Source organism: Asterias amurensis, chromosome 15 (genome assembly GCF_032118995.1).
Source record: "Asterias amurensis chromosome 15, ASM3211899v1".
Taxonomy (NCBI): domain Eukaryota; kingdom Metazoa; phylum Echinodermata; class Asteroidea; order Forcipulatida; family Asteriidae; genus Asterias; species Asterias amurensis.
The window spans coordinates 2,127,276-2,154,151 of record NC_092662.1 but is presented as its reverse complement, the minus strand read 5'-3'; the positions used below and the strand labels follow the sequence as shown (position 1 = coordinate 2,154,151).

Genomic DNA, 26,876 nt, shown 5'->3' with positions numbered 1-26,876 from the left:
AACAAAATGATAAATACACACACAATTTTGGTCCTTAGCATTGATTCAAATTTATTCAACACAGTAAAGTTACTCACAAACTACATGTATATACATTATGTACAGGCAATTTAAAAAATAGCAGGAGGATAACGCACTGTTATTTACAACTCATTTCTTCAATGGAAGTAAAGATAATTTGGACGGAACTAAATTTGTTTTAATTGTTATTATTTAATCAGTTTAACAAAAACAAAGCTACAAATAGAAATAAGCAGGATTTATTTGTGACATACTGTTCAACATGATGAAATATTTGTACATTACAGTTTTAGAACCCGACTCAAATTCGTTAGGTTGGGGCAATGGTTTAAGTCATTTAGTTGAATACATGCACCAGTTATCTCAACCCCAAGCAAAGACGTCACCCTCTACAAAGTCACCGCTATAAAGTTGCCCCCGAACTAAGTCACCCCCTCCATCTACACACTTTTTATCACGACCAACATGAAAGCATTTAAAACACCATTTTGCGGGGATAAATGTTCAATGGGTAATAAAGTTAGAGTGTCATACAATTAGCCACTATTAATATGATTATTATGAAATTGGGCACTTGGAGAATCTTCTCTATGTTATGAATAACAGTATTTTTTTTATGGTTGTAATTTTTCATACAGGGGAAGATGGCGGCATCATAGCGGTCCAAAGAAGATATTATTAAGTCCAGTCTTAAAGCACCAGTGATTTTGAAACATTCCTTTGGGCTCTGACTGGACCTAACGGACGGCGGCCCTTAATGGCGAGTTCATTGACTAGAGCTGATGTAGCTGCGCTTGTCCCACCTCCAAGAAGCTGGTCAGAGTAGAACAGTGTCTAAAAGGTGAGAGAAAATCAGTAACAAAAAGTTGTTATTGAAGTACTAGGTTAAAATTGGTTTCTACTGACTTTTTTATTGATAGACTTGTTTTGTGAAAATAGAATAACCTCTTGCAAACTGCTTATAAAGCAAAAGGAACTATGGAGTAAATGCAAAAATATTTAATTGGCAGACGTTTCGACCCTAGAAGAGACGTTCTCGAACAGTAGACATGTGGGGGTCTCGTCAAAATTGTGGATTTTGTTCTTTTTGGAACTAGGTCTTGCTTTTGATTCTACTGCCGTGGAGTAGTTTTCAGAATTCGGTCATTACTTAGTTCTGAAAAGAACTGTCCTGCTTATAAACTACTACCTGGGTTGAAGGTAGGAAATCAGCCAGGACTACTACATCCGTTAATAGATTCAAGGGAACTTGTGGTTTTTAACTTCACTTCTCAAGCAATGCAAAGGTAGTGGGTTCTAATCACACCCAGGTGTGTTTCATGTTTATTCAGAATTTTTGTTTTGGAGGAAGAAAAGGAAGTTTTTTCTACCTGTGGTCCACTTGATGATTGGATCCCAACAGAGCGTGTCTTGACCCCATGTAGTCTGTTCAACCGACTCGTTGCTGATAGCTGCCTCATCTTATCAGCTTGGAAGGATGCAGGCTTGGGTCTGGGTACCAGACCAAGGTCTCCCAGTTGGTAATGGGGCAGTGGTGCATGACCCTTGGCGATCGGTGAGAGGGGTGCCACGCTATAGGTGATAAACAAAATACTTGGAATTACTTTCTAAAATTGTAAATACCAGCAATACAATCCCTTAGAAATTTGTCCCTTAGAAATTTGTTTACACATCAGTTTTATAATGTTCACAAAATACTCAGTCATGTTTTTGTCTCAAGTTTGTATTACACAAAGATGATAACAGCTACGTATAAACATGTGACAAGTTCGTCACGTTAAATCTCTGTGCCCAATTTCCCAGAGCTGCTTAACTACTTACTGTGCGAGTTTCCATTTCATAGCGCTGCTGACCGTAAGCACAGGAATGATGTAACAATGCAAATTGACGGTAATTGTACAAGCCTGCCGCCTAGTTTTCTTGCAAACCTATGAAATACGCTTAGGCTTAAGCAATTTGGTCCGCTTCATTGACCACAAAAATTTGCTTCTTGTTAAGCAGTGCTAAGAAATTTGCCCCTGGACTTCTTAAAAGTATGTCCTGAATTTTGCTGTTTATTAAATGTATCTTGAGAGTGGGTCAGCAAGACTCGCCACTACAGTTTTCACTCACCCTGGTTGAAATCCCTTGCCTGATCCTGGTATATTTGACTGCCTACTCTTTGTACGATACATGGCTTCATCTTCCCTCAAGAAGCTCGCAGGTGATGGGCCAACTCCGATGGCAGCAGCACTGTTGAGGATGACCAGGAGGTTTTCAAGCATGCTGTCACGCTGTTCAATCCCATCGTCCTCGTCTGCATCCTCAACGTCACCTTCCTCTGGCCTCGACTAATGGGTTCAAATAAATAATCTTACTTTAAGGAAGCAGTAAAAACTTTGTTCTAAAGTGTAGACTTGCTTTACTGGGTCAAATTTCATAGAGCTACTTAAGTACACAGCAAATATTGCTTTATGCTAAGGGAAAAATTTGCAGGATACCAGCAGCGTTCTCTCTTAACAGTGGTCCAACGGCCAAATACCAGATAAGACACCTGAGGACCAGTCAGAATTATGTCCTGCTGGCTACTAGTTCAGTGTTAAAAAGCAACTCTCTTTAATATAACGCTTGGACTGGAGAAGAGCGGACAGACCAGTGAAATTACAAACTTAGTGGTCCTTAAGACCAGTCAATGAAAAAGTTTAGGGCAAACTCTAACCAGTTAAAAATGGTACACGCTATATTGGATGGGAACCTCATTCTAGTGAGGAATTTTTGTTGTTGTGCTTAGCCACTTTTTTGTGCTTAAGCAGCTCTATGAAAATTTTGCTCAAGTTAAGGGCTCAGTATTTTGGCTAGAGACTTTACCCTGCTAAAGCATTGTTCTGTGCTTAGACTCCCATCTGAAGAGAGTCTGTAGAATCTACTCAGATAGTCAAAAGTACTTACTGTTAGTATCCTATGCATTGAGTATGCCGCTTCAGCTAGTATCCTCTCAAGCCGCTCCTTATTCTTCAGAATCTCCTTCTTCTCTTTCTCCATCAGCTCTATCCTGTCTTCTAGTTGCTCGATCTCTTTACCCATGGACTGCATCTCTTCGCGAGATGATTCCGTCTGCTGCCGGAGGAGAGCAGCCTCCGCTTCCACCTCCAGGAGTTCTTTCTCATGCTCCTCCAGGTCGATGATGAGTGCTTCTTGCTGCTTGGCTTTCTCTGTTAGCATGCGAATGACCTGTGGTGACAACATAGTGAAGCAACATTTAATAACAACAATAATAATAAACAGTATTTATATAGCGCCAAAATCAGACTTAAAAGACGCTCGATGCGCTTTTAAACTTTGACCTTTGAAGGGTAACTTCCTCATGGTGACTCTCCCTTCTTGACAGGGCAAGGCACATTTTTTTAAAGTAAAGGGCAGCTAGTAATGACAGAAATTGCACTGGGACTGTCCAAAGGCCACAAAGGCAAGAGCACAAGGGCGACAAGGGCATGGAGGCAATCGCCTATGATTTGTTTGTTTTGTTTGTTTTGTTTTGTTTGTTTTGTTTTTTTATTTCCAAATATCACAATAAATAATCATGAAACATACAAGAAATAAGAACAACGAGTGATAAGAGGAGGGCACCAGGAAAAAGCCTAGGCTTGTACAGAGCCTGGACCCTTTATAATGTAAATTAATAGGTTTTAGTTTATAACAATAACAATATTGATTATTGAAATTAAGGTACGGTGAAAGGTATAGTGCAAACAGCAAAAATAACACAATGATTGTTTGTATCGGCGGCCGGCGCGACTACATGATGACTCTTGATAGTATCAGGCATGCTTTTGGGATGTACTAAGGCAATACAAATCCGCAAGATACATTTTGTTTTTGGTGAGACAGACTTCTTCTTCTTTAATATAATTTTGTTTTCAAAACACAAACAAAGGGGCTGAAGGCGTTAAAAGTGTGCAAGTAGGTATCTAAAAACCTGTTTCTACCTTTTGATTGCTGTGATTCTTCTTAGCCAATTCCTTCTCGTTGTTCTCCAACATGTCCAGCTGCTGCAGCTGTTTCTTCTCCTTGGCCTGCTGCTGCTCATTCTCTTCGATCAACTCCATCGTCTTGTCGGACATCTTGGACAGCTGGGCATGGATGCTAACATTCTCGCGGATGGTGCGCTTGGTGGTGTCGGCCATTTGTTTGTTGGAGACTTTACGGAATTCGGCGGCGACTTGATTCACGCGGAGGACCATCTCTCGTTTCAACCTGTTCAGAGAAACATAACACTAAACATTTAACCTTTGTACTCATTTAGGAGATCTACAGAGTTCATAAGATTTCAGGGCCCAATTTCATTGCTCTGCCTGCCACAGAAATCTGCGCTTACAATCAACGTTCTCGGCTTCCTTTACAAGTGCAAATTTCTCCACTAGCTGTGTAAGTGAAGAGTGCCTAATAATTTGGAGTTTGCACGACCAAAATTCCCTGTAAACCCATGAAATCTTGTAATTTTGAAGAAATGTGGCTCTATAGAAAAAGATATCAGTTATCCCCCTAAAATATAAATCTGCGAAAGCTACGGTAAGATTAGTTTCTCAGATTGTGTTATCCAATTGTATATTATTCTTCCAGCATGGAGAAAACTGCTCCGGATTTTTTGCGATATCGAAAAAACACTACTACCTTTTGAAATTAAATTTTCACAGGTCAGTTTTATTATATATATCTACAATAATATACAATTAAAACAATCAAATGGTTAAAAAAACAAAGGTATAAGTTCCTTAGTAATCACTGACCAATCACAGACTGTGTCCTTTAACCACTGACCAATCACAGACTGTGTCCTTTAACCACTGACCAATCACAGACTGTGTCCTTTAACCACTGACCAATCACAGACTGTGTACCCACCTGTCTTTGTCAACCACCTGTTTCCTCTCCAGCTGGTAGATCTGTTCCTTGTGTTCCGTCTGCTGATTGTCGAGCTCCTGCTCCATCTGGGCAAACTTGGCCATAAGATCCTCCTTCTGAACTTTGAACTCTTCCAACGATGCAAGCTTTCCACCTTTAATTCAAGGGAAGTTAGAAGTTTAACAAGTTGTACCACAAAAACAAATTTGTATGGTACAAAATCCAGCTGTCTCCATGGTTCTTTCCACGAGAACATTTTCAAACATCTGCTGAAAACTAACCTGTTTACTCATTAATTTTTGTAAAGCGCTTCGGGACTGTTGTGTGAAGCGCTATATAAGTGCTGTTCATTATTATTATTATTATTATTATTTCTGCCTGAGGTGTAAAAGTTGATCCATGATCATCTTACCAATTTATTTTACACTACAAAAAAAGTTATTTTGCTTTGCAACAGACACTTAGTATATAGTATACCACCCTCGCTGAGGACGATTCGATAGACACGCACAATTATAAGCCAATGAAATGTCTCCCTCTGGTGAGGGTACCATTTGAATTTTGTGACATCATACACTGACTGTTCAAATGCATATTTCTCAAAGTTGTATGGGTCAAACTATTGTAATAATATTTCTTACTCAGAATCATATTTTCTGATGTAAGTTGATCTTTAGTTTCTTGGAACTCCGTTCTGAGCTGAGCGAGCTGCTGCTCGTAAGCATCCTTCTCTGCATCCTTGATCTGTTGGAGGCCGACGAGGCGATCGTTCAGATCAGCGATGTCATTCTGTCGCTGCTCAAGCTGCTTCTTCAAGAAGGAGACGATTTCCTTCTTGTCGGTGCCCATCTGATCATACTGGGCCCTGAATTCTCCATTTGCTACCTCGAGTTCATCGCATTTTCTTTGGTATCTGTGGTGTAAAGATGAATGATCTTGTAATAATTTTAGAGGAAACATTTAGCAGAGACAACAGTACACTTACAATAAGTTAAAAGTGAGGGTCCACTGTCATAGCGCTGCTTAAAGGAAAGCAAATTGTCGTCCTAACTATAGCACAATTAAAAATTGCTTAAGCATTAAAGCCATTGGACACTTTCAGTACAGAAAAAAAATTAAAAGTTCACATATTTACAAATAATTTACAGGGTTTACAGAAGGTAATGGTGAAAGACTTCTCCTAAAATATCATTCCATGAAATGCTTTACTTTTTGAGAAAACATTAAAACAATATCAAATTACGGATTTATTTTAAACACATGTCATGACACGGCGAAACGTGCGTAAACATTGGTGGGTTTTCCCGTTATTTTCTCCCGACTCCGATGACCGATTGAGCCTAAATTTTCAAAGGTTTGTTATTTTATATAGAAGTTGTGATACACGATGTGTGGGCCTTGGACAATACTGTTTACCGAAAGTGTCCAATGGCTTTAATAAGCATTTTTCACGAAAAAAGCTTCGGGACCAGGATTTGAACCCATATTGCAATAACTCAGCCAAGTCTGGTGCCCTAGACCTCTCGGCCATGACACGTTCTATCAAGTTGGGGGTAGCAACGACAAAATTTAAATTACTCACCTAAATAGCCTCTGCTCTAAGTCGCGTATCTGTATCAGGAAAAATTCCTTACTGACCTCGGTCAGGTTGGCCCCCGAGGGCGCTGAGGAAGCCCTCGCGGATTTCTTTCCGCTCTTTTTCCCACTTTTCTTCCCCTTCTTCTTGCCTCCTTTCTTCTTGGGTGGCATGTTTCTGCCAAAGATTCAAGTTCACTGACTGAGTAAATGTCGCTTTTCTCAACTTTTAAATTCAAAACTGAGGTTCAAGAAGGTCCATCAAGTACGTCCGAGTGCTCGGCTGTTATTTCATCTTTTTGTCTATAAGTGTGTATCCGCGTTCAATCCAACCTGAGTTTAACTCATGTCTTGCAATTGTCAGCATCTGTAAAAAAAAAAAGAAGAAAAAAAAAGTCTTTTTTTAAGTTATTGTTACAAAACTGGTTAATAGCTTGTTTTATACCTGCAGCAGGTCACATGTCTACAAGAAAAATCTTGGATGAATTTTGGTATAAAAATAAGACTAATTATGGCACTGACAGCAAATTAATAAAACTTATTGAACAGTTTGACAATTTCAAGGGTGATTTATAACAGAATTATTTTTAAAAATAGCACTTTGCTTTTACCTGGATCTCAGAGAACCATGCTACTAACTACTGTAGTACTGTACTACACTGGACTAGATCTCGCATCTCACTCAGGCAATCAATGCATTGGCGTGCCAAGACGAGGCAAGGGATAGGGGCCGGGATATTAAGCTCTTTTTTGACTTATTTTTATAAAAAAATATTTTAAAAAAATTATTTATTTATTGGCCTAGCTAAGCTAGGCCTATTTGTTTTAATAATTTTACCCAGTAAAATAATACACATTGGCAATGCAAACATGCTTTCTAATCATCATGTCTGTCAGGATTTCAGGTTGTTCAGTTTTTCTTCCGAGTAACTTTATCAACCCCCCCCCCCCTCTTACACATACCTTCCCCTCCCTCTGCCCACACAAAAACACGCAGTTTGTGTGCAGTGCACAAAGTCACTAACCATGCTAACTTGTTTCTAAATCTAATCATCATAATGGTTTTGTTTCTTCTGTTTTTTAGTACGTTCTGAAATATATCTGTCAGTACTTACCTGTCTAGATATTCAATACATAATCAGTTTCACAGAAATAAACGAAAGAACTACTATGGACAACAAATAAATTAGTAAAACACTATCGAAAATCTTACCAGAATCCTCCCAATCATAGCGCCATCGCTGCTGGTGCTGCTTCGTCGCTGCTTCGTTCGTCGCTAAGAAGCGTGACGTCAGATATAAACACACAACTGGTACTCAATCCAGCACAGCTCACAAAATTTAATGAGTCAGTTTTCTGATTACCAGTGAAAGAATGCGTTTGTTTGTTTTTAATAACTCCTTAATAACAAGATGGCTGCGCCCATGAGATGGTTTTCAGCTCATCTACTGCACAGTTCAGACTGAACGGTTCAGTAATCTAAATCTTTCTGTGTACGTCAAACCAAACAGAAAGGAAAAGGAAGGAACTTTCCATGGTAAAGTTACAGGGAAAATTGTTGGTGTCCGACTGCCACTTTTTTGCTCTTTATGCCGGTTTATTTGAGCAATCACAATTCACAACACAATTGTTGTCATTGAATTGGGGAGTTGGGATGTCATTGCATGATCATGGAGCAATTTAGTGTAGTAGCCCAATTAACAGTGCCAATACGCTGGTGGACTCCCTCCGCTTCTTGGGAGGGAATCCAGCGTATTTATTGGCACCATTGATGGGGTTAGTTGTTGAGCTCATGAGCTGACCAGTTTGCCAGTTCCAGATCGCTTTTTGTTTGCAATTTTTGGCTTTTAAAATTGGGATAATTTTGGGCTCTACACACATTTCCCCACTGCCATTTTCTGTTGAAACATCAAATAAACAAAAAAAGGGTTACATTTATTACAATCATCGGAATTATTTACAGACTTCGCTTTCTTCACTTGTTGACTTTGCCAACCATGTTGATTTTTGAACTCATTCTAATTTTGTCTTTATTACAATAAAGTTTGTCTTCTGTGTACTTTGTTAGTCTTGTTGTAGTAGTGGAAGATGGACAATGGAATAGGCAACAATTATCGTCCAAGGTGGCAGAAAGTCTTGTATAAAGACCAGGGTGTTCCGGATAACTATGTTGATGAATCTTTCCTTGGGGAGTTGAAGAGAAAAGGTACATTTCGAAAAAATTATTTCAAATTTTCTAATGATTTTGAATGGCAAGTTACTTGTAAGTTATATTTATTGATGTGATGTATCATGGAGGGAAAATTATGACTGTATTCAGTGTTATTTGTGTATTCAAAGTTATTTTCCTTTTCAAATTCAATATAGTGTTAGTCTTAGTTAACATTCACAAGTTTATTTGTTTTATTGTTTATGCAGAAACTACGTATGAATTGTGGCATGTGGTGCGGGAATCAGGCGTTGTGACTCAACAAATAAGTAGGTATGTCTAACGAGTGGAATGCATTTTTTCAGGAGTCATTTTTTAATGTTTTTATTGGTTGGTTTTCTCTGTTTATAATTTCTAATGTGTGTAATAATTACTTTTTTTAAAGCAATATATTTTAAAACAAACACAATTTGGCCTGCAGCTGCGGGCTACAATTTGTGTTCTTTTGTTTCTATTAAATATCAAATAAATATCAAATAAATATCAAATATCAAAACAGTTTATTACTAATTTGTTGTTCTTTTCAATTTTTCTCTTTTTGTAGTATCTGCATCTTTGTGGTTTTATTTGTGTATATGCAACAGGAATTGCTCTCTCCAGTCAATCTGCTGTACCTCAACGCTGGGTTGTCTCTGATTGGCTATATCCTCTATGATGTCATCGATGGAGGACAGGATCGGAGGGAGAGCGGAAGATCTCGTAAGTACCAAGTATCCCCTGTCGGGGCTCTGTCCTCATTTTAAGAGTTTTGACATTATTTCGTACTGGAAAATGCTAATTATTATTATTTTTTTAATGAGTACATTCGCCGACAGTAGTTTTTTTTTGGGGGGGGGCCCATCTTTGAGTTTGATTTTTTACGTGTTTTGCGACCTCTGGAAAGACGCTCTTAAATGCAAGCTTATTATTATTTATTAATATTATTAATAGTGATGCCGACTTACTTGAGGGATTTTGGTGTTTTTTATTACAGGCTTGGATGATGTTAAAAGTACTGCCATCTTTGTTGCCTTCTCGTATGGTTTGTCACCAATCCTGAAAACTCTGACTGATACCATTAGTACAGACACTATCTATGCAATGACTGTAAGTATTAAGTAACATTTAATATTTTGGACACAGTTTATTCCTTTAACCCTTACAGTGCCAATTTCTTCTAAAACCTCACTCAGGCAGATGTCAGATTTTGTAGGAATTGGAACTGTAGGTCTAAATAACAATTATATTGTTGCCGTACCCGCTGCCAAAACATAGGATTCGAACTGCCTCTAGCTACCGGGCAACTTCGGTAGTCTAGTTGGTAAGACACTGCTCTAGAATTGTAAGGGTCATTGGTGTCGAATCCCACCCGAGTAACATGCCTGTGGTATTTTTTCACAGGACTCGGGGAAAGTACCGAGTATACAGTGCTAACACACATCGGTGTATAGGTAAAACCAAAAGTAATATTCTTTATCCCGATGCAAATTTAACATCTCTTATAAATAACAATTGTTCATCATTGGGACAAGCATACCAAACATTTGAATTTAATGGATGCTTGTCAATTTCTAAATTACATTCGAATGTATCTCTTATTTTTTGTAGGTATTTATGCTCTTAGGAAATCTGCTCTTTCATGATTATGTGACGACGGAGACAAGGTATGATCTTAGCTTTCATGTTAGTTTTACAATCAAATGTTTTTTAGTCTTAATTGTTAATGGGAACATTCAGCATTGTTATTTTCAGCAATTTATGCAGCTGCATATTTTAACTTAAATTCACTGGTTATCAACACATAAGTTTGCTCACTTTTTTTTTTTTTTGGGGGGGGGTGGGGGGTACATGGCACCATAAAGTAGTTAAATATTCTTTTTTTGCAAAGATGGCAACAATGCCTAGAAACAGTTTAAATATTAGGTTTGTTTATATAAGAACATCTTGAGTTAACCAATTTTACATTACACTCTTGTAATATTTCAGGGGAAGGAGACCTGTCTCACTATGTGCATCTATATTTGCATCTGTTTGTCTGGCATCCAGACTTCCTACTACTCTCCATGCCTTTGCCACAGTCACTGTTGCTATGCAGTTGTTTGCACTCTGGCCTGAACTCAGACGAAAACTTAAGGTAACTGTCTGAAACTTTTCTCTGATTTAATTATTCTTTCGGTGTGCATTAGACCGCCACTGATATTCGTTGATATCTCAAAACTGCTACCACATCTTTAAATGAAATTTCCACGGGTTAGTTTCATTGTATTAATCTACATAACTTGGTATATGTGGGATTAAAACAATTGAATGGTTCCAGAGGTATTCATTCCCTTTAAATACATTTGTCTTTTTAGGTTTGCATTCCGAGATCCCAGACTCCATTAACATTGTTGTCGGTTATCGTTGCATTCCTTGCCTTGGTGACAGTTAGTCACATAGCCGCCATTATCATCGTCTTCATTGATCTTGCCATTACTTTCCTTGTTCCTGTTTGCCTGATACGGTTACAACTTTTCAAAAAGTGAGTTCTACTTTCTTTTCCTTTACTAATAGCTTTGTTTAATTTTGCTAATACATGTGGCTTGCCGCACAGGGACCTTATGGTGATGTCCGCTATATAAGAATGGTTTTATTATTGTTCTTATGTTATTAACTACCCTTACAATTTTTAATTGGTATCATGATCATTTCTGCTTAGCAGAAAAATAGAAGGCTTTATTGTCTACATAACCAGCTCTTTGAAATTGGGCCCTGGTTAAAACAAATGAATGACATTTCAATTTTTGTTTTTCTTGTTTCCGTCCTTTAGAAATATCCATGGTCCATGGGACGAGGCTGTGATTCAACATTAGCTGCTTCTTTGGCGGGAAAACAAAATATTTTTTAACTGAACACTGCATAAGTAATGGAAAAAGGATTTTTAATCCAAAGTGAACTGGTTAACTATTTTTTGGTGACCTTATTGGTATTTTTGAATGTGAGGGATTTTGGTATCCACAAGTTACCATTAAAGCTTCTATCAAAATTATTATGGTTTATTATGGTGTATCACCCCCATTCTGAAACAACTACACTGGCTCCCTATCTCTCAACGAATCATCTTCAAGCTGATGCTCATTGTCTACAAAGCTCTTAATGGCAAGGCTCCCCACTATATTTCTGAACTGCTTCAAGTTTACACTCCATCAAGGAATCTTCGATCAAGTTCCATGCTTCTCCTCATTGAATCAAAGTCTCGACACTCATGGGGTGACAGGTCTTTTTCTTCACCTGCGCCACGCATCTGGAACTCTCTACCATTTAATCTTAGATCTTGTCTTTGTACCGCAAAATTCAAGTCTCTTCTCAAAACTTATCTCATGTCACAGGTTTTCAAGGACTAATTTTGTTGTGTCAGTTTTTCTTTGTGTTGTGTTTTGTTTTTGTTTTGGTTTTGGTTTTACTGCGCCTTGAACACCAAGCAGGGTGGATATGTGCGCATTACAAGTCTTGTTATTATTATTTATTATAAACATTGCTCATTGCAGTAAACATGTCATGGCTGTTTCAAATTCAAATATAAGTTTTCAGGTCAAACAGGCAAAAGAAACCACACAAAAACGGTCGTAGCATCTTTAATAAATCCTTCCAAACAGTTTTGTAAAAGATACTAATAAACACTTTATTCACACAGTAGTTTCTGTAACTTATTATCCTTTTTATCATAAAATTAGGCTTAACATATTTATATTCATTTTCAGAAATAAAACAGGAGTTAGTTGCAACACGTACATCATATTGAACTAAATCTTTGCTTTATTGTACTAGGACAAAGCAAGTTGTGCCCAGTGTGGAATTAGCATAAGTCTATTATGCGTAAACAATATTATAAGGTTGTAAACCAATGAAAATGTTGCATTAATGAGCCCTGCCTTCTGATTGGCCAATAGTGCTACAAACAACAGGTGGACAGATGCAGAATTTGTTTGCACCGTAAATAATCATGCGCGTAAAAAAAATAGGTCCCTGTTTTTATCAAATTTTAATTTATAGCAATCGTTTTCCGTTTTTTTTACCATAAATAGTTTTCAAATTGAAAATCCATGTAGGTCTAATGGAATGTAATTTGTGAAACAGTTGCATGCATTAAAAGTGGGCAGAAGTTGCTGCGCGCAGTAATTACCAAGACGGTGATTCGGCATCGCACAACCGCGCAACAGTGTAAGAAAAAGTGTCCCACACAATATAGTCTACGAGTATCAAAACTAAGAACTTGTACAACGCATATAGCTCTGTCGCTCTGTTATTAATTAGCATTATGAACCATCGTTTCTACCTTATATTTTGTAACATTATGTTTACGGATGCAAAAGGAATGCGGTACATACAGTCGGCTGGTCGTGTTGGCAACTACGGGTAAGTTTTGTTGAAATTCCTGTAAACAGAGTCGGGAACCATTCACAGTATACATTGTAAAAACAAAAATTCACAGCAAGCAATTTTCTAACCCTTTCGAGTAGCCTACAAGTATTACCTAAAGATTAAATCCCTATTTCAGTTTTATATACAATGTAGTGATAACAATTGATTGATTTTGTTATTTACCGTGCGAGTAGCCCAACTCTGCAACAGGAGGAAGCTTTCTATAATAATTTCGATAACGGGTACGTCCGCCTGCGATTGATGAAAACAATGATGCCTGCCAAGTATTACGCATGTCAAAACGCCCTCTGTTGAAACTGCTCTTTCATGTCTCTAGCAAACTGGAATTATTTCACAAAATATAACAGTCACTCAACAACAATTCAGAAGAAGAAAAAATGTCCTGTTTTTATAGCAGATGAAATTGGCGTATCTCGTCATCTATAACCGAATAGATTTATCAGGTGGATCAAGAGCAGCAGAAATTGCCTCCTTGTTTTCTTCAACCCATTCATCGAATGTTTTAGCTGACGGCATGAGCTTCCGGCTTCCTTCAATGTCCATGTATTTGGCGTACCCGGGATATGCCTCTCCCGCCAGGATGAACTTGTACCAGTTGACCAATGTCTCGATGCCGAGTTGGGTCTTGTACTTTTCTCGTAAATCGTCAAGTGTGAACTGCCAAAGGAAAAACAACAATGTTAAAAAAGTATGGTACAATGAATAACAATGTCTTGTAATGATTGTGTCAAGAGTCTTTGCTCACTGTAGCATCTATATGAAAGTGTACTCTCTATATGTAAACGAGTGAAAAACACCCCTCTTTACATTTAGAGTTGTCCCTCATATGGCTCTTCAAAAAGAGTGGCGGTTATTTCACTCTTTTAGAGGGGTTGAACTCCAGGACAGAGTGAAAAATCACTCAAACAGATGCAAAGGTCAATCTAATAGAGTGGTTGAACACTCGAAAAAGAGTTGTCCCTCTGGCAAAATATGGCTCTTCAAAGGGTGCTTTCACGCAGCCCTTTTTTATTTAGAGAGTATGAGCCTTTATCTTGCTTTCATTTATCATCAAAACTAGAGTACTTGGTGCAAATTGTATGGTCCTTTTGCATAAATATGTGGAGCGTAACTGGAGTTTATTGATCAAAAGTAGACTTCAAAGTAATTGTTATAGGCAAAAAGAAAGATTCATTTTGTAAGTCAAACATTGTTGATTGTTCAAACTTGTATAATTCAATGACTGTTTTTCATTGGAAAAATAATATGAAATTGGCATTAGTTTCTGATGTGACTGAGCAGACGATAAGTGAGCCATTACCTGTGCGTTTTCTATGGTCTTTCCGAATGGTTGGATGTGTTTGTTCATAATTTGAGCCACCTCGCCCACCGTATGTCTGTCCGTTACTAGAGTGATATCTCGGTGGATGTAGTCTTCTCTATGACTGAATATGTGGCGTACAGCCTCACCCAAGAAGCTTATGTGCATCATGCCGTAGGCTTGCTCACCAGTCGGTATTTCTTAGGAAGAAAAAAGAGGCAAGAAAGTCGGTGTCTTAGAAAAGGAAAAGAAGCAATAACGTTTTGTAGTTCAAAGAATCATCGCTTGCAAGCAGGGTTCGGAATTCGCTGGCCACGAGGACCAGTTATCTTGTCATTTGGTCCATTAGCTTTTATCACAGGTTCATATTTCATATTAATATCAGGGGCGTGGTGCAACGCTCCGCTGAACTAGCCAGCCGGACCACTTTCAAGAAGAGAATCTTGACTGGCCCTCTGATGTCTTTAACCGCCATTTCGGCCAGCGGACCAATGTTATAAGTGAGTATGCTTGCTGATCAGAAATGGATTCACACTACTTTTCAACATTGACCGAGAAAATAATTGTGAACAAAAACAAACTGTGAGAAGTGAATGACGCGTTCATGACATAAATATCTTCTATAACAACTTAGAATCTGACTCACCTATAGTATACACACCGTCTTTTACCTTCCTCGGTTTAAGAACACCAGCATAGTTTTCATAAAAGTCAGATAGTGTCACCGCCGTCAGCGGCAAGTTCTTCTCCTTAAAATAGTTCGTCACTTTCGCTTTGCTGTCACTCCACGGCACCGGGCAGCCAGTAACCTCCTCACAATGTGGTAATGTCGTGAACACCAAGTGGTGGAGTCCAACCGCCATGCAGGCATTCGCAAAGTTCATCCCGTATTGGTACTCGATCTTGTCCGCATCCTTGGCGAACTGCTGAGGCGGGACTGTAACAAGGAAGCAGCAATCTGCCCCTTGGAGGATCGGTATGAGACTCTCTGTCTGGGCTAGCTCGGCCTGGACGAGCTCGCAGCCGGCGGCTTGGAGGGCTTGGGCTTTGGGTGATGTTGGGTTACGAGTCACGGCACGGACGTGGAATTTCTCAGACTCCTCTAGGAGGGCCCGCACCACGGAGCCACCCTGCCGCCCTGTTGCTCCGAAGACGATGACCACTTTCTTCATCGTTCTAAGAAAGAAAAAGAGAAAATAATTACTATATTTCATAGTCCCTATAAGTATCTTCTTAAGAAATTGAGCTCGAACATTGCAGATAGTATCCTCTTGAAGCAACATGCCGGTTTTGAACCGTAGCGTCGGTCCAGATTAGGCAGTATTCTTGTTTAAAATAAGGGTAGATTTTCACACCATAAAGTTCCCGCCAAAATGTTGGGATAGAAACAGTATACAAAAAAGTCATACCTTTCCCTTGCAACTAAAAATGTTTCCGCACGAAAACTGTTGATAGGAATGAATTTACAACCCTTCACACAAGTTATTCTTCCGTCTGGGATTGTTGTACATCACGCAGATTTTATCCCGAACTTTAGCCTTTCTTTTATGTTTCCGATTTCAAAGATATATATACAGATAAAAGTCTGACCTGATCAACAATGTCATGCAAACAGTGCAGGCCGTAGTTTGTCACAAAATGTAACTCTTCTTATGATGTTGATTGTCATGTTGTAGACAAAGTTCTCGAAACTTGTAATGTTTCACATTGTGGAGTTGTATAAAAAGTTTTTCTTATTATGGGAGAATGCAAACTATATAGGGCCTATAAAGAATCATGTGTAATATTTTATAAGAAGTATTTTTAATCGGTGTAATTTCTGTACATTCAATAATTTATTTTTCATAGACTGTTTGTTTAGTCAAGTATCAATTATTTTCCGCTGTAACTTCAAAAGCTGTTTAGAACTCGAGTGTTCCCCCAGCAACTTGGACTTCGTTATCATGCTTCCATGGTGACGTGCATACAGACGGCTGTTTCGTTATCATGTTCCCATGGTGACGTACTTGCAGCAGACGGCTGTTTTGTTAGCATTGATACACCAAACATCGTTATAGTAGTGCAGATGCTAAACTTGGTATAGTGCATAATATTTCATTTTTATTTTCTGGACTGCCCTCCCCGCCGACCGCCTCCCCTCTTTTGGCACATCGATCAATGGCAAGAACTGATCAGTTCTGTAATTAGTTTTTTAAAAAATTATCAAAGTTATCGACTTCGAAAGAGTTGGGGAAAAAATGGTTGCCGGTGTCAGATGCAATAGTGCCCGCCATGCAATACTGTCCGCTCCGGAAACTTTTGCATATGCAATTGTGTCCGGGGCTATGCAAAACCGTCCGGTGGACATGTAGGCCCCACACGACTGCCATGTAAGCGAGCGTGCATGCACTGAACCTGTGTACATGTATGCATCATGAATATTCACGTATTTTATGATTGCAGCGAATACCCAAACGGACGTTTACTGCCAGGACGGTTTTGCACGGGGTGGACACAACTACATATGCAAATGTGTTCGGGGCGGACACAATTGCATTATGCAGCAGCGTCCGGGCGGACACGATTGCATATGCAAAACCGTCCGACGGACGTTATTGCATATGCAATAATGTCCTCCGGATAGTGTTGCATAGAGGACATAATTGCATGCGACACCGGCATTCGAACTCCAATAGGGGATGGGGGGGGGCACCACACTAAAATAGGCAAACAAATTATATGACTTTATTAACCGACACATGTCGTTTTGAAAAGGGCCATTCATAATCATCATTGGCTTGTGAAGTGGAGGTGGCTCAAACTAGCAATTAGCCATAGGAGAAACAAACACATTTTCGGGGTGTTACTTTCAGGGGTAAATAGCACAATTTTGATTGGCTGACCTATCGAAAATGTTTTTAAAAAAGTCTGAATTTTAGTTTTCCTTCAAGAGATTGAAAGACTTGAAGTATTTTTAAATAGTCCCCGGGGCGTAGCGAAGCCTGAGACTCAAGCCGTGGTTCCGAAAAGGGCCCTGCTTTGATGCGGAGAGCGCCCCCAAGCGGTACATTTCTGCCAATGTTTCCGTAGAGCTGCTTTTTCACGTAGATGTCATGTGTGCACAATACACACATTTACTTCAGTCTTCACATGCACAAGCAGGTAACTATCACTTTGTTTTGTATTCAGAACAAACTCAATAACTTCCCCGTATTACATAACCAATGTGTGATTTAATGGATCGATTTAATAATGTTGTAGTTCTACTACTAGTCTACTAGCTACTACTACTACTTGTCACCAGTGTTACGGGTGTAGTGTGTGTGGCTGGCCTGGTGGTGTGCCATGATGGCCGTGTCAGCCAGAGGAATAAAATTAAAATTAGAATCGACTGGTTCCGCTTACGCCTGGCCTTCGCCTCGGGGGAGGGGTCAGGAGGAGGGTTACGACTTTTACGTTAATATAATATCGCAATTAGTATGACTGTGTGTAACATTGTTAATTCAATGTAATGCTCATTTTCAAACAGATCCTATCCCTATCCAATTTGAAAAAATGAAATTCAACTTGCACAACGTCAAAAGTACAGCTGGTCGCCTAGCAACATTATCTGAGCTTGGTCACCATGGAAACATCTCGATGGAATCTCCAGGATGTACGTTGTATACTCGAGGCGGCTCTGCCCCGAACCTGTCGCTCACTCTACTCAACGGCATAGAGGGAGTGCCACCGGTGACTCAAATTCCGATACCAACAATGTAAGTCTTGCATTAGGCCAAATAAAAATAAAGGAAAAGTTTCCGTATGGCGCCACCACTTTTTCATTCGAAATAAAATAATATAGTATCTAATTTACCTGATTGATATATCCCTTTTTGTAAAAATGAGTGAAAAAGTGGTGGCGCCATACGGAAAGTTATCCAAAATAAATACCAGTTGATTGTCTGTTTTTTTGCCAAAAAGAGGAGGGCCTTTTTATTTTTTTTAATTTCTTTCAAAGGTGGCCGCCAAGCAATTTAAGTAAAAACTTTTAAAGTTAGCAATTACTCTATGTAGTTACTAAAGTAGTAGAGGGCCTAAGTTTAAAGATACATACTCTTAAATATATTTGTCTTTTTTTTTTTAAAAATGTAAAAATAAAAAAGGATTCGAACCCAAAACCTTGTGATTGAAAGTCCAGTCTAACAAATAATCTCTTTGCATTTCAAAGTGAATTAATAAAACCTCTTCTGAATGAAGTAAAGTAATATTTAAGCAGCAGATGTTCTAAAAAACTTGGCTTAGCTACAAAATTTTGTGAATTTTTTTGTGACATTGCAACAATTGATTTCAAATGTTTCCTGTTGTACCATCACTGTGATTATTTTTTACCCTTGTAGCGTTGAAAGCCAAGAGGTCTTATCCACCCTCGACCAGGGTGTGGCTTCATTCTCAGGGAGGCCCGGTACCATCACATACTCCTGCACTCAGGACCCAGGCCAGCAATCACGATCTGGTTATAATGATAAGAACAGTGTGTCTGTATGGACCCCTGCTGGCAGAGAAAGGGTGAACACATTCTCATACTCCTTGTTATTTTTTTTATATTTTTTTTATTCATACCTCAATTCCCAGGGTTGGGTTCGTAAAACACCACCGCACATTACTCAAGAGAATGGTAGTTTGTGTAATGACCTTTTAGCTCTTGTTATAAAAAGCACTGTTAAGAAGAGGTTTTGCTTTTAAAGAGTACATTTTGAAATCCTTAATCTCATTTCCACTTTGTGTTTCTTTGTTTTGCTGTCCTCTTATAACAACATTACTGATATAAAGAGGTCATTTTGGTCAGTCCCAGCAACCTTGTTGTATCAAGAGTTGACTCGAATAGCAAGACGGAACAAACTCTACCTGGCAAGTAGACACACTCAATATATATATTGATACCTCACCATGAAATGCCTCAAATCATACATGTCTTTATTTGACAGCTTACCATTGATAGGTTCCTGTCCCTGCAAGAAGCCCTGCAAGTGGACTGGATGGAAGCTCTCTCTGATGGAGACACCCCAACGGGATCAATGTCTAAGAGAATAAGGAAATCAGTAGACCGGACGTTGGTTTACTTAGACAAGTGTCTGGATGCAAAGCAGAGCAGGCAGGTACACTTTCAACAAGTATTGCGTCTGATTTATCTTTATTGAGGGCAGCATTCATAACAGACACAACATATATTTTCAAAAGTCGCCTGCCGGCAATTTTTGGAGATTCAGATTTTTGCGCTATACTTTTTATTGATTTCTAATCTATGGGGGCACTTCAGATGAAGTAACTTTTCAGAAAGTTTACTGCCATAACCATCATTATGACCATACAAGTAATCTTTTAGCACTCATGCAATATAAACATAGCGTCATTCATTTCGCACCCCGCCTTGGAAATTTGCATGATTACCAGCCATACCTAGAAAGAAGTTCATGGAAAACTTTTGTTGTGATTTTGTTTAAATATGTTTTGTAGAACACACAAGTCACAACAGTGCGGTGAAAGAAGAAAATGATATTGTTGATATCTTTTTGTGAAACAGAATCTTAAAGACACCACTATTCTTGGTGTGATTGTTGGAGGAGACTCACTGGAGGAGAGAAACCGATCAGTCAGGGAGACGGTGAAGAGACCCGTAGGAGGCTTTGTCTTAGATGGATTCCACCAGGGAGCCATGGAAGACAGGACAAGATGGAGCATCATGGAGTCTGTCCTGGTAAGGAGTCTGATTGTCCGTTATCAAGTCCAGGGCAAAAATTTCGTAAAGCTGCTTTAACAAATTCTGCTTAGCAAAAAGTATCAGGATACCAGCCACAGTACATGTGAGATAGTATTTTGGTAGGTATCCTTATTCCGGTAGGCATAAATATTTTGTGCTTAGCTACTTTTTGTGCTTAAGCAGCTCTATAAAAATTGGCCCAGAAGGGAAGGTTCAATATGTGAAGTGGCTTCTTATGTAGCGCTCATATTTATCAGTCATTGACGCTCAAGGAGCCTTCAACAATAATTATTTTCCTGCTAGGTATTTTGGAGCCCTTTTTAAGAATTTTTATTTCCTTTTTCATTAGAACGAAATCCCTGAGGACAAGCCAAGATTTCTCCCAAGGGTTGGTCGGCCGGATGAGGTGATCCAGGCAGTGGAACTCGGTGTGGATATTTTTGATTCAGCGTATCCTTTTTTAATTCTTTAACAGAAAGAAAGTGAAGAAGGTAAAACCAGTACCATAACGATGTATCAGGTTATAATTGGTTCACCCTTAAAGCACTGTAAGTTCCCAGTTTCTGTGGGAAAAAAAACACGGGCAAATCACTAGGGTAAGACCATTGCATTGAAGTCTTGTCAAAGCATAAATCCTGTTATGTGTGGAGATGATTTTAAAAAACTCAACTAGGAAGGAAATTATCCTGCATCCTGAGAAATTGTCCATTCCCCTTTGTAAATAATAAGTTAACTTCAAAAGAAGTACATTTCAAATAACAGCATTTTATGTATCATATGAAACTTTACATGGTGGGAGTATACTTAGAAGAGTTGTCAACCATCGGTTCTTTTTAGAACTAACACCGCTCAAAAGAGATTTACACACGGTGCTACCACAAACCTAACCTTAAAAGCATTATTTTAAAAATATAAAATAAAAACTTTCCTATCACTATTAAACCAGCTTCCCATTTGAAGTAACAGAGAGAGGTTGTGCCTTGGTGTTTTCATACCATCTTGACCATCCTCCATCTGTTAATGATGAGGAGGTAAGGCACACCCTGCCTGCCTCCTCCAGTATGACAGATACAGATGGTGGAAATGACTGGACTACACAGTGTGGTGAAAATGGAGAAGATGGTGGCCGGACGATGTATGAAATCAAACTGTCTGACCAAAGGTATGTTGTTTAACCAAACTTGCTCCATAAGGCCTGAAATATGAGAAATGCATTGGTGATTTTGAAGGTTAAATCAGTAACTAGGACCCAAACCTACACACATTTTGTGTTGTTCTTTGTGATGACAAGAATCAGTACTAGGACCCAAACCTACACCTGTTTGGTGTTGTTTTTTGTGATGACAAGAATCAGTAACTACATGTAGTACAACCTACACCTGTTTGTGTTCTTTGTGATGACATGAATCAGTAACTAGTATCCAAACTTACACCTGTGTTGTGTTTGTGATGACAGGTATGTAGAAGATTTTTCTACCCTGGTTGAAGGATGTGAGTGTTACTGCTGTGTGAATCACACCAAAGCCTACATCAACCATCTCATCAATGTCAAGGAGCTTCTTGCTGGTGTGCTGCTTATGATGTAAGACACATTTTAACTCTTTTAGTTTCTGCTTTTTTTCCTGGCGTTTTGAACCTCAAATTATGTGCTTTTTTGAGTTTGATTGTAATTTTGTAAAAATCATTTTTTTTTAAAGAGTTTCTCACCAAACAAGATGTATTTTGCTGATTAGTATTTCTTGAGTGATAATGCCCTCTTCTGATAACATGTAGGTGGGTCAGACATGTAGGATTGACGATGTCACTTTTGTACACAAACAAGATGACACAAACAAGATGATACTTTCATTTTACCATTAAGTGCTCAATAGTCCATTTAACAAAACTGGCAATGCTCATATACCGAGGGATAAACTAACTGATAGCAACCCCACTGTCTCCCAGATGGTGTAGAAACTGTATTTTACCATTTCGCCCCTGATTGCGTATTGCAAACAACACATGAGGAACTTATATATTTCCAGGTTGAAAGTCTCTTTCCAAACCAATTTCATATGTCTCATTCCTCTTGCTCCATTTGTGTTCCATTATCTTGACAATTTCGAGATTGTTTTATTTCCCTGCAGACACAACTTCCATCATCACTTCAAATTCTTTCAAAGCATCCGACAAGCTCTCCAAGAGGGCAGAATGCAAGAACTGAAGGAAGAAATCCGCAAAACCAGGTGATGCCAATATAGGTGGAATGGACGAGAATTTTGAAATAACATTCTGAAACTTTTTAGAACTCTCTTTAGTCCCAGCCAAAGGTTAGAGTGAGGTTGACTACAGTGAAGATAAATTTGTTGGACCTTTGTGAGTTTCGTGGTCTTACGAAATACCACTGGATTCGCATCAGTGCAGTGTTTGTCCTTGGCAAACTGCAAGGAGAGGAATTTGTGTAAAAATGGGCGACGTCATCTTCTACATTTTTTAATTTCTTATGAGACATCGACTAACGCCACGGACGGCCACTTAAAGATGAGGGTTACATTGAGCTGATTTTGGCTGTCGCCCCAAATCAACTGCCACCAGGGGCACATGCCACTTACTCCTTGGGCTTAAACGGAGGTACTCCCTTCACAGTTCCTAAGGATACAGGCATGTGTATCATCCACTAGGCCTGGCTGGTAGGGCAGAATGCACTACCTCCCAATTTTTTTTACGGAGCAATTATGGTGCAAGATTTTATGCTCATTACTGAATATTTCATTGGAAGTTTATTTACATTTTAGATACATTTATAACACTATATTAACCATCCTGTACATGTACATCTTGAAATCAGAATAACTTCTAATGAAAACAACAACGAACCAATCATTTTAAATTATAAACAGCCATGCACCTGTTATATAAACATTTCATATGATCAACAGAAATAAACAGCCAAAAGTATAATCATTGCATCAATGTACAATTTTGTTAGAGCTCCTAAACAAAAATCCATATTTTTTTCTTCAAGTCTTTATATTACACAGGAAATAAGTGACACGACAAACAGTGCGTGTTTACCCAGAAATATTCTCATTTGAGTGTGAGGATAACTATGCCAGCTGTCTTTACACTTCCTTCAATGTGCTTAGTGATTGGAGGCTGTTGTGCTTGTGAAGTCTCACCGGCTGTTCCTTAATCGAAAATGCTGAGAGAAGCCACCCACAAAGCATTTTCAACACACTATGGTCTTTGTATCTAACAAACTTCCTCTTGGACTTGGAGTAGGAATCCAAGATCAGAGCAATGAAGACATTCATCACGACCGCGACAAGAAGGAAGTTTCCTGCTGCAAACAGGAAGTAGGCCTGGACCCCAAACTCTTCAATCACCTCCAGCATCTTATCATACTTCCGCAAGATGAGGATGAAGACACTCTCAACAGACATGACGAACCCTGAGAAATCCTGGAAGTGACTACCGAAGGCGATATGGCCGAAGAATGCAAATGCGGTTATGGCGAAGAAAAGTAAGAAGATGACAGACGCGATCTTCTCGGAGAGGATTCCGATGGTGTTCTGGATCAGGAAGATGCTGTTGTTGAAATGAAGGATCTTTAGACACTTGAGGATGCTGCAGAAGGCTATACCACCGAGACTCAGGATGAGAATATAGTCCAGGAAGACAATATCAGCGAAGCTGACGTACATCTCACGGTTGGTTTTATGGAGCGCCAACCTCTCTGCTGCTAGTAAGTACTCCCATATATAAGTCGCTGTTGCTGTAGAATGAATTAAAAGTATGATACTAAAAAATAGAATATCCTCAATATGGAAATGTTTGCGGTTACACCATGTAATGACTATCTGAAAAGAACCGTTGGTTTCAACTCAACGTTTCGATCAGTATGCTCTGATAGTCTTCTGGAGAAAGAATGTCCTCATTAACTTGTTGTCAAGGGAACTCGCCAAGGGATAAACGCCAAGCAGGCAACAGCCCATCTCTTTTATACAAACAATAGTTTAACATCTTTATTGATGAGTTGCACAAATCAAAATACTTGAATCACATTGGTGGTATTAATCAATGAAACTGCTTTGAGTAATCACAAATAATTATTGTTGAACTTCTTTGGCTTTATGAAGTTGTATCTTTTTAGAGCTATGAGTTTGCAAAGTCTTTTGCCAGATTAAATAAGCATCTTACCTACAACAGACAGCAAGATAATTACTATCGTCAAGTAGTTCCAGAACACCCAGTAGTCCGCACGTTTTCTTCTCCACTTCTTGATCTCCTTGACAAGAATTATCAGTACGACTAGGATATAAATCACCTCAAGAGTCAACACAAACTTATCAAAGCTGTTTGTGTACCGATAAATCCGAAGTATGACAAAGTCCTCCGCAGCCACAACCTTAGTTGTTCCCTCCGCGCGGAAGATGACGGTATTAACACTGAAAAGATTCACATTGGCGTTGTACATCACCCACTCTGCGATTACAGCCTGCGTGTATTGATCGATCCATAATGCGTCTTGTAGTATGGCCAGAACGTTCTCGGTAGCTTCTCGCGTCATTCCAAGATTGGCAGTGAATCCCCCGCGATGGTATCGCCCCGGATCAGTCAGGATGAAATTCCCACGAGCTTGTTGCTGTGTTTGGTAGACCCACGGGCTGGATGACTGAGACCTGGTTGTTTGTGATAGTTGCTGTGCCCAGGATGTGCTGTAGGATTCTGTATCTAGCATCCAACTAGGGATAGCGTGGCACTCTGGTCTCAAACCGAAGTAAGCCTCAGGATTGACGCAGCGATCTGATGGAAGCAAAATATCAAAACTTACAGCGTTAAGAGTTGATATACAGACCCTATGCCGATAATGTCAATGGGAAACTTTAGACTATCTGCCAATCACCAAGAGAGGGCGCTCTTCATCAGGTAATAGACCTTATCGCAAATACCAATGCGCAAGCGCAGACTGTTGAATGAGGTGCATTGTGGGATAGACATGAATCAAATTTTGCTACCAGCTAGACCACAATGCATCTAAATCCAAGCTTTACGCGCGCGCCCCAGTATTTGCGAAAAGGTCTATGTCAACAACTTAGGAATAGGAGAAGCACGAGTGACGGTCACTGACAGCAAGTACCTTGTGTTTTGCGTGTTTTTGATTTTGTATTTAGATTTAGCCAAACTGTATTTTGTTTTTCATAACACAATGCCAGCATAAACCAAACTGTTCTGGAACAGGACGTACTGGACACGAGTTCCCCAAGGATAACAAGCGGTGTGCATGAGTTTTTGGGAGTGTTTCTTCTAGGGTAATTAGCAAAAGTTACAAAATGCTGACCTACCAAAAATTGAGAAGAAATCTGAAGTTTAGTTGTATGACAATGTATCTGATTTAATTTTCAAGAGGCTGAGAGACTTCTAAATATTGTTTGAGTATTTTTAATTTTTTAGCATTTACCATTGTTTGCTATAGGAGTTGTGCACCCTCACCTGGTAGGTCTGCTGCCCTCTAGTGGCAGAGCTTTCAAAAAGTCTCCCATTCAGTAATGTGCCCTAAGGAGGTCAAGAGGAGGTTGTTTATTGGTAATCCTATGCCACGCGTACAAAATCTGCGCATTTGCATTGTTTCATCATCGTTTACCTCTACAACAGTAGCTGGATGATTTCAATGGATAAAGTCTATTGTGGTAGATCTATATTCACTGACAATTAGACGTGAAATGGTGTCTGACATTGTGTATACAGCCATGGCTACGGCTGGATCACCATTTCAATGCGTTGAAGTAGGACGTTCTAAGCAACACCCTTAGTAATAATCAAAGCCATAGCCACAGCTGTCAATTTTGAAACAGCCATAGGCTTGTGTAGGGAAGTTTTAAACTTAAAATTAAATTTTTTTTTAAAATCTCCACATTAGCTTGAAGATCACCTGAATTGGACATGATGCCATCGACCACCAAATGTGATTAAAAACGTATACGCTCGCGCACTACTCTCAGCTTTTCTCACGTGCATGTTTCAACGATGGTGGACAATGAAAAGCGTCTTTTATCTATGAACACACCTTGTTTGACTCTGAGCTGACGAAGTCGTGGGCTTCCAACCAAAAAAGAGTCTGCCAGTGTTGAATCATCGTCCCCATACAATGCTGGGATAAATTCCAGCTTCATCCAGTCGTACACATCGGCCATATTTATCACCTATAGAGAAGAATACCACATGGGTTAGTATCTATTTTTTATTTCAAAGCAAAAGTGTTGAGTAATTACTTGCTCACTTTCAGGGTGGTACTTGGCAATTTGCCTTTCATCAATGCCTTTGTGGCTTGGAAAAAGCTTTGTAGCTTTGTACTAAAAAATATGTTCATTTATTTTTTCCAAGAATAAATTAACATGCCTATGTAATTGAGAACACTGATGAATGTAGTGTCATCTTATTTCATATTTTTATGACAATACGGCTTTAAAAAAAAATTATTTACAAAAAGCTTGTGAATGCCAGGCTTTGAATTTCATTCTTGAAGGGGCACAGTAATTTTCCTCTGGTAACATGGGTAAGTGGCGCTTCTATGAGTAAAAAGTATTTGACCTTCTCAAGGGGAACCACTGACCGCAGCAAAAGCACTAGGGCACCACAGCAATAGGCTGATCCACTGAGATCCGCCCAGTTGTGTATTGACCAGTCACAATGCAACGAAGGTCCGACAAATAAAGGTCCGACATGCGTGCGCGTATCTTGGCGCGCGCGGCAGAGTTGTGCAGAAAGGAGAGCACCACGTGTTCTAGCTC

General features: G+C 39.2%; 5 protein-coding genes across 8 annotated transcripts in view; 2 read left to right on the top strand and 3 right to left on the bottom strand.

Annotated features, from left to right (window-relative positions):
- Nucleotides 1-33: 33 nt before the first annotated feature.
- LOC139948419 (cilia- and flagella-associated protein 157-like) lies at nt 34-7,763 on the bottom strand. The gene is made up of 9 exons (XM_071946563.1): nt 7,691-7,763; nt 6,485-6,844; nt 5,544-5,815; nt 4,903-5,056; nt 3,987-4,254; nt 2,950-3,231; nt 2,134-2,351; nt 1,392-1,593; nt 34-855 (listed from the first exon to the last, which is right to left on the bottom strand). Exons 2-9 carry the CDS (start codon nt 6,649-6,651, stop codon nt 712-714), a joined length of 1,707 nt encoding a protein of 568 aa, XP_071802664.1. The 5' UTR covers nt 6,652-6,844; nt 7,691-7,763; the 3' UTR covers nt 34-711.
- A 117-nt stretch (nt 7,764-7,880) lies between these two features.
- On the top strand, nt 7,881-11,613 carry LOC139948052 (phosphatidylinositol N-acetylglucosaminyltransferase subunit C-like). 2 transcript variants are annotated; one of them, XM_071946052.1, is made up of 9 exons: nt 7,881-8,014; nt 8,546-8,683; nt 8,896-8,959; nt 9,231-9,385; nt 9,660-9,772; nt 10,274-10,329; nt 10,652-10,799; nt 11,020-11,186; nt 11,475-11,613. In XM_071946052.1, the coding sequence occupies exons 2-9, from the start codon at nt 8,566-8,568 to the stop codon at nt 11,515-11,517; spliced, it is 864 nt and encodes a 287-aa protein (XP_071802153.1). In that variant the 5' UTR covers nt 7,881-8,014; nt 8,546-8,565; the 3' UTR covers nt 11,518-11,613. The 2 variants fall into 2 exon arrangements, with proteins under 2 accessions (XP_071802153.1, XP_071802154.1); XM_071946053.1 differs by lacking the exon at nt 11,020-11,186 and having other exon boundaries at nt 11,475-11,552.
- A 1,887-nt stretch (nt 11,614-13,500) lies between these two features.
- On the bottom strand, nt 13,501-15,884 carry LOC139948050 (nmrA-like family domain-containing protein 1). The gene is made up of 4 exons (XM_071946051.1): nt 15,797-15,884; nt 15,034-15,563; nt 14,388-14,587; nt 13,501-13,744 (listed from the first exon to the last, which is right to left on the bottom strand). Exons 2-4 carry the CDS (start codon nt 15,557-15,559, stop codon nt 13,508-13,510), a joined length of 963 nt encoding a protein of 320 aa, XP_071802152.1. The 5' UTR covers nt 15,560-15,563; nt 15,797-15,884; the 3' UTR covers nt 13,501-13,507.
- A 1,579-nt stretch (nt 15,885-17,463) lies between these two features.
- On the top strand, nt 17,464-26,169 carry LOC139947927 (queuine tRNA-ribosyltransferase accessory subunit 2-like). 3 transcript variants are annotated; one of them, XM_071945790.1, is made up of 10 exons: nt 17,464-17,528; nt 17,896-18,124; nt 18,746-18,914; nt 19,334-19,504; nt 19,930-20,103; nt 20,456-20,556; nt 21,053-21,268; nt 21,563-21,688; nt 22,233-22,331; nt 26,006-26,169. In XM_071945790.1, the coding sequence occupies exons 1-10, from the start codon at nt 17,480-17,482 to the stop codon at nt 26,019-26,021; spliced, it is 1,350 nt and encodes a 449-aa protein (XP_071801891.1). In that variant the 5' UTR covers nt 17,464-17,479; the 3' UTR covers nt 26,022-26,169. The 3 variants fall into 3 exon arrangements, with proteins under 3 accessions (XP_071801891.1, XP_071801892.1, XP_071801893.1); XM_071945792.1 differs by lacking the exon at nt 17,464-17,528 and adding an exon at nt 17,759-17,808; XM_071945791.1 differs by lacking the exon at nt 26,006-26,169 and having other exon boundaries at nt 22,233-22,373.
- Nucleotides 23,206-26,876, bottom strand: part of LOC139947926 (polycystin-1-like protein 2) — a 23,049-nt gene continuing 19,378 nt past the window's right edge. The window contains exons 22-24 of the mRNA XM_071945789.1: nt 26,153-26,288; nt 24,286-24,891; nt 23,206-23,860 (exon numbers count right to left, since the gene is read on the bottom strand). Of these exons, the coding sequence (XP_071801890.1) occupies nt 23,208-23,860; nt 24,286-24,891; nt 26,153-26,288 (1,395 nt within the window). The 3' untranslated portion in view covers nt 23,206-23,207. The remainder of the gene's footprint in view (nt 23,861-24,285; nt 24,892-26,152; nt 26,289-26,876) is intronic.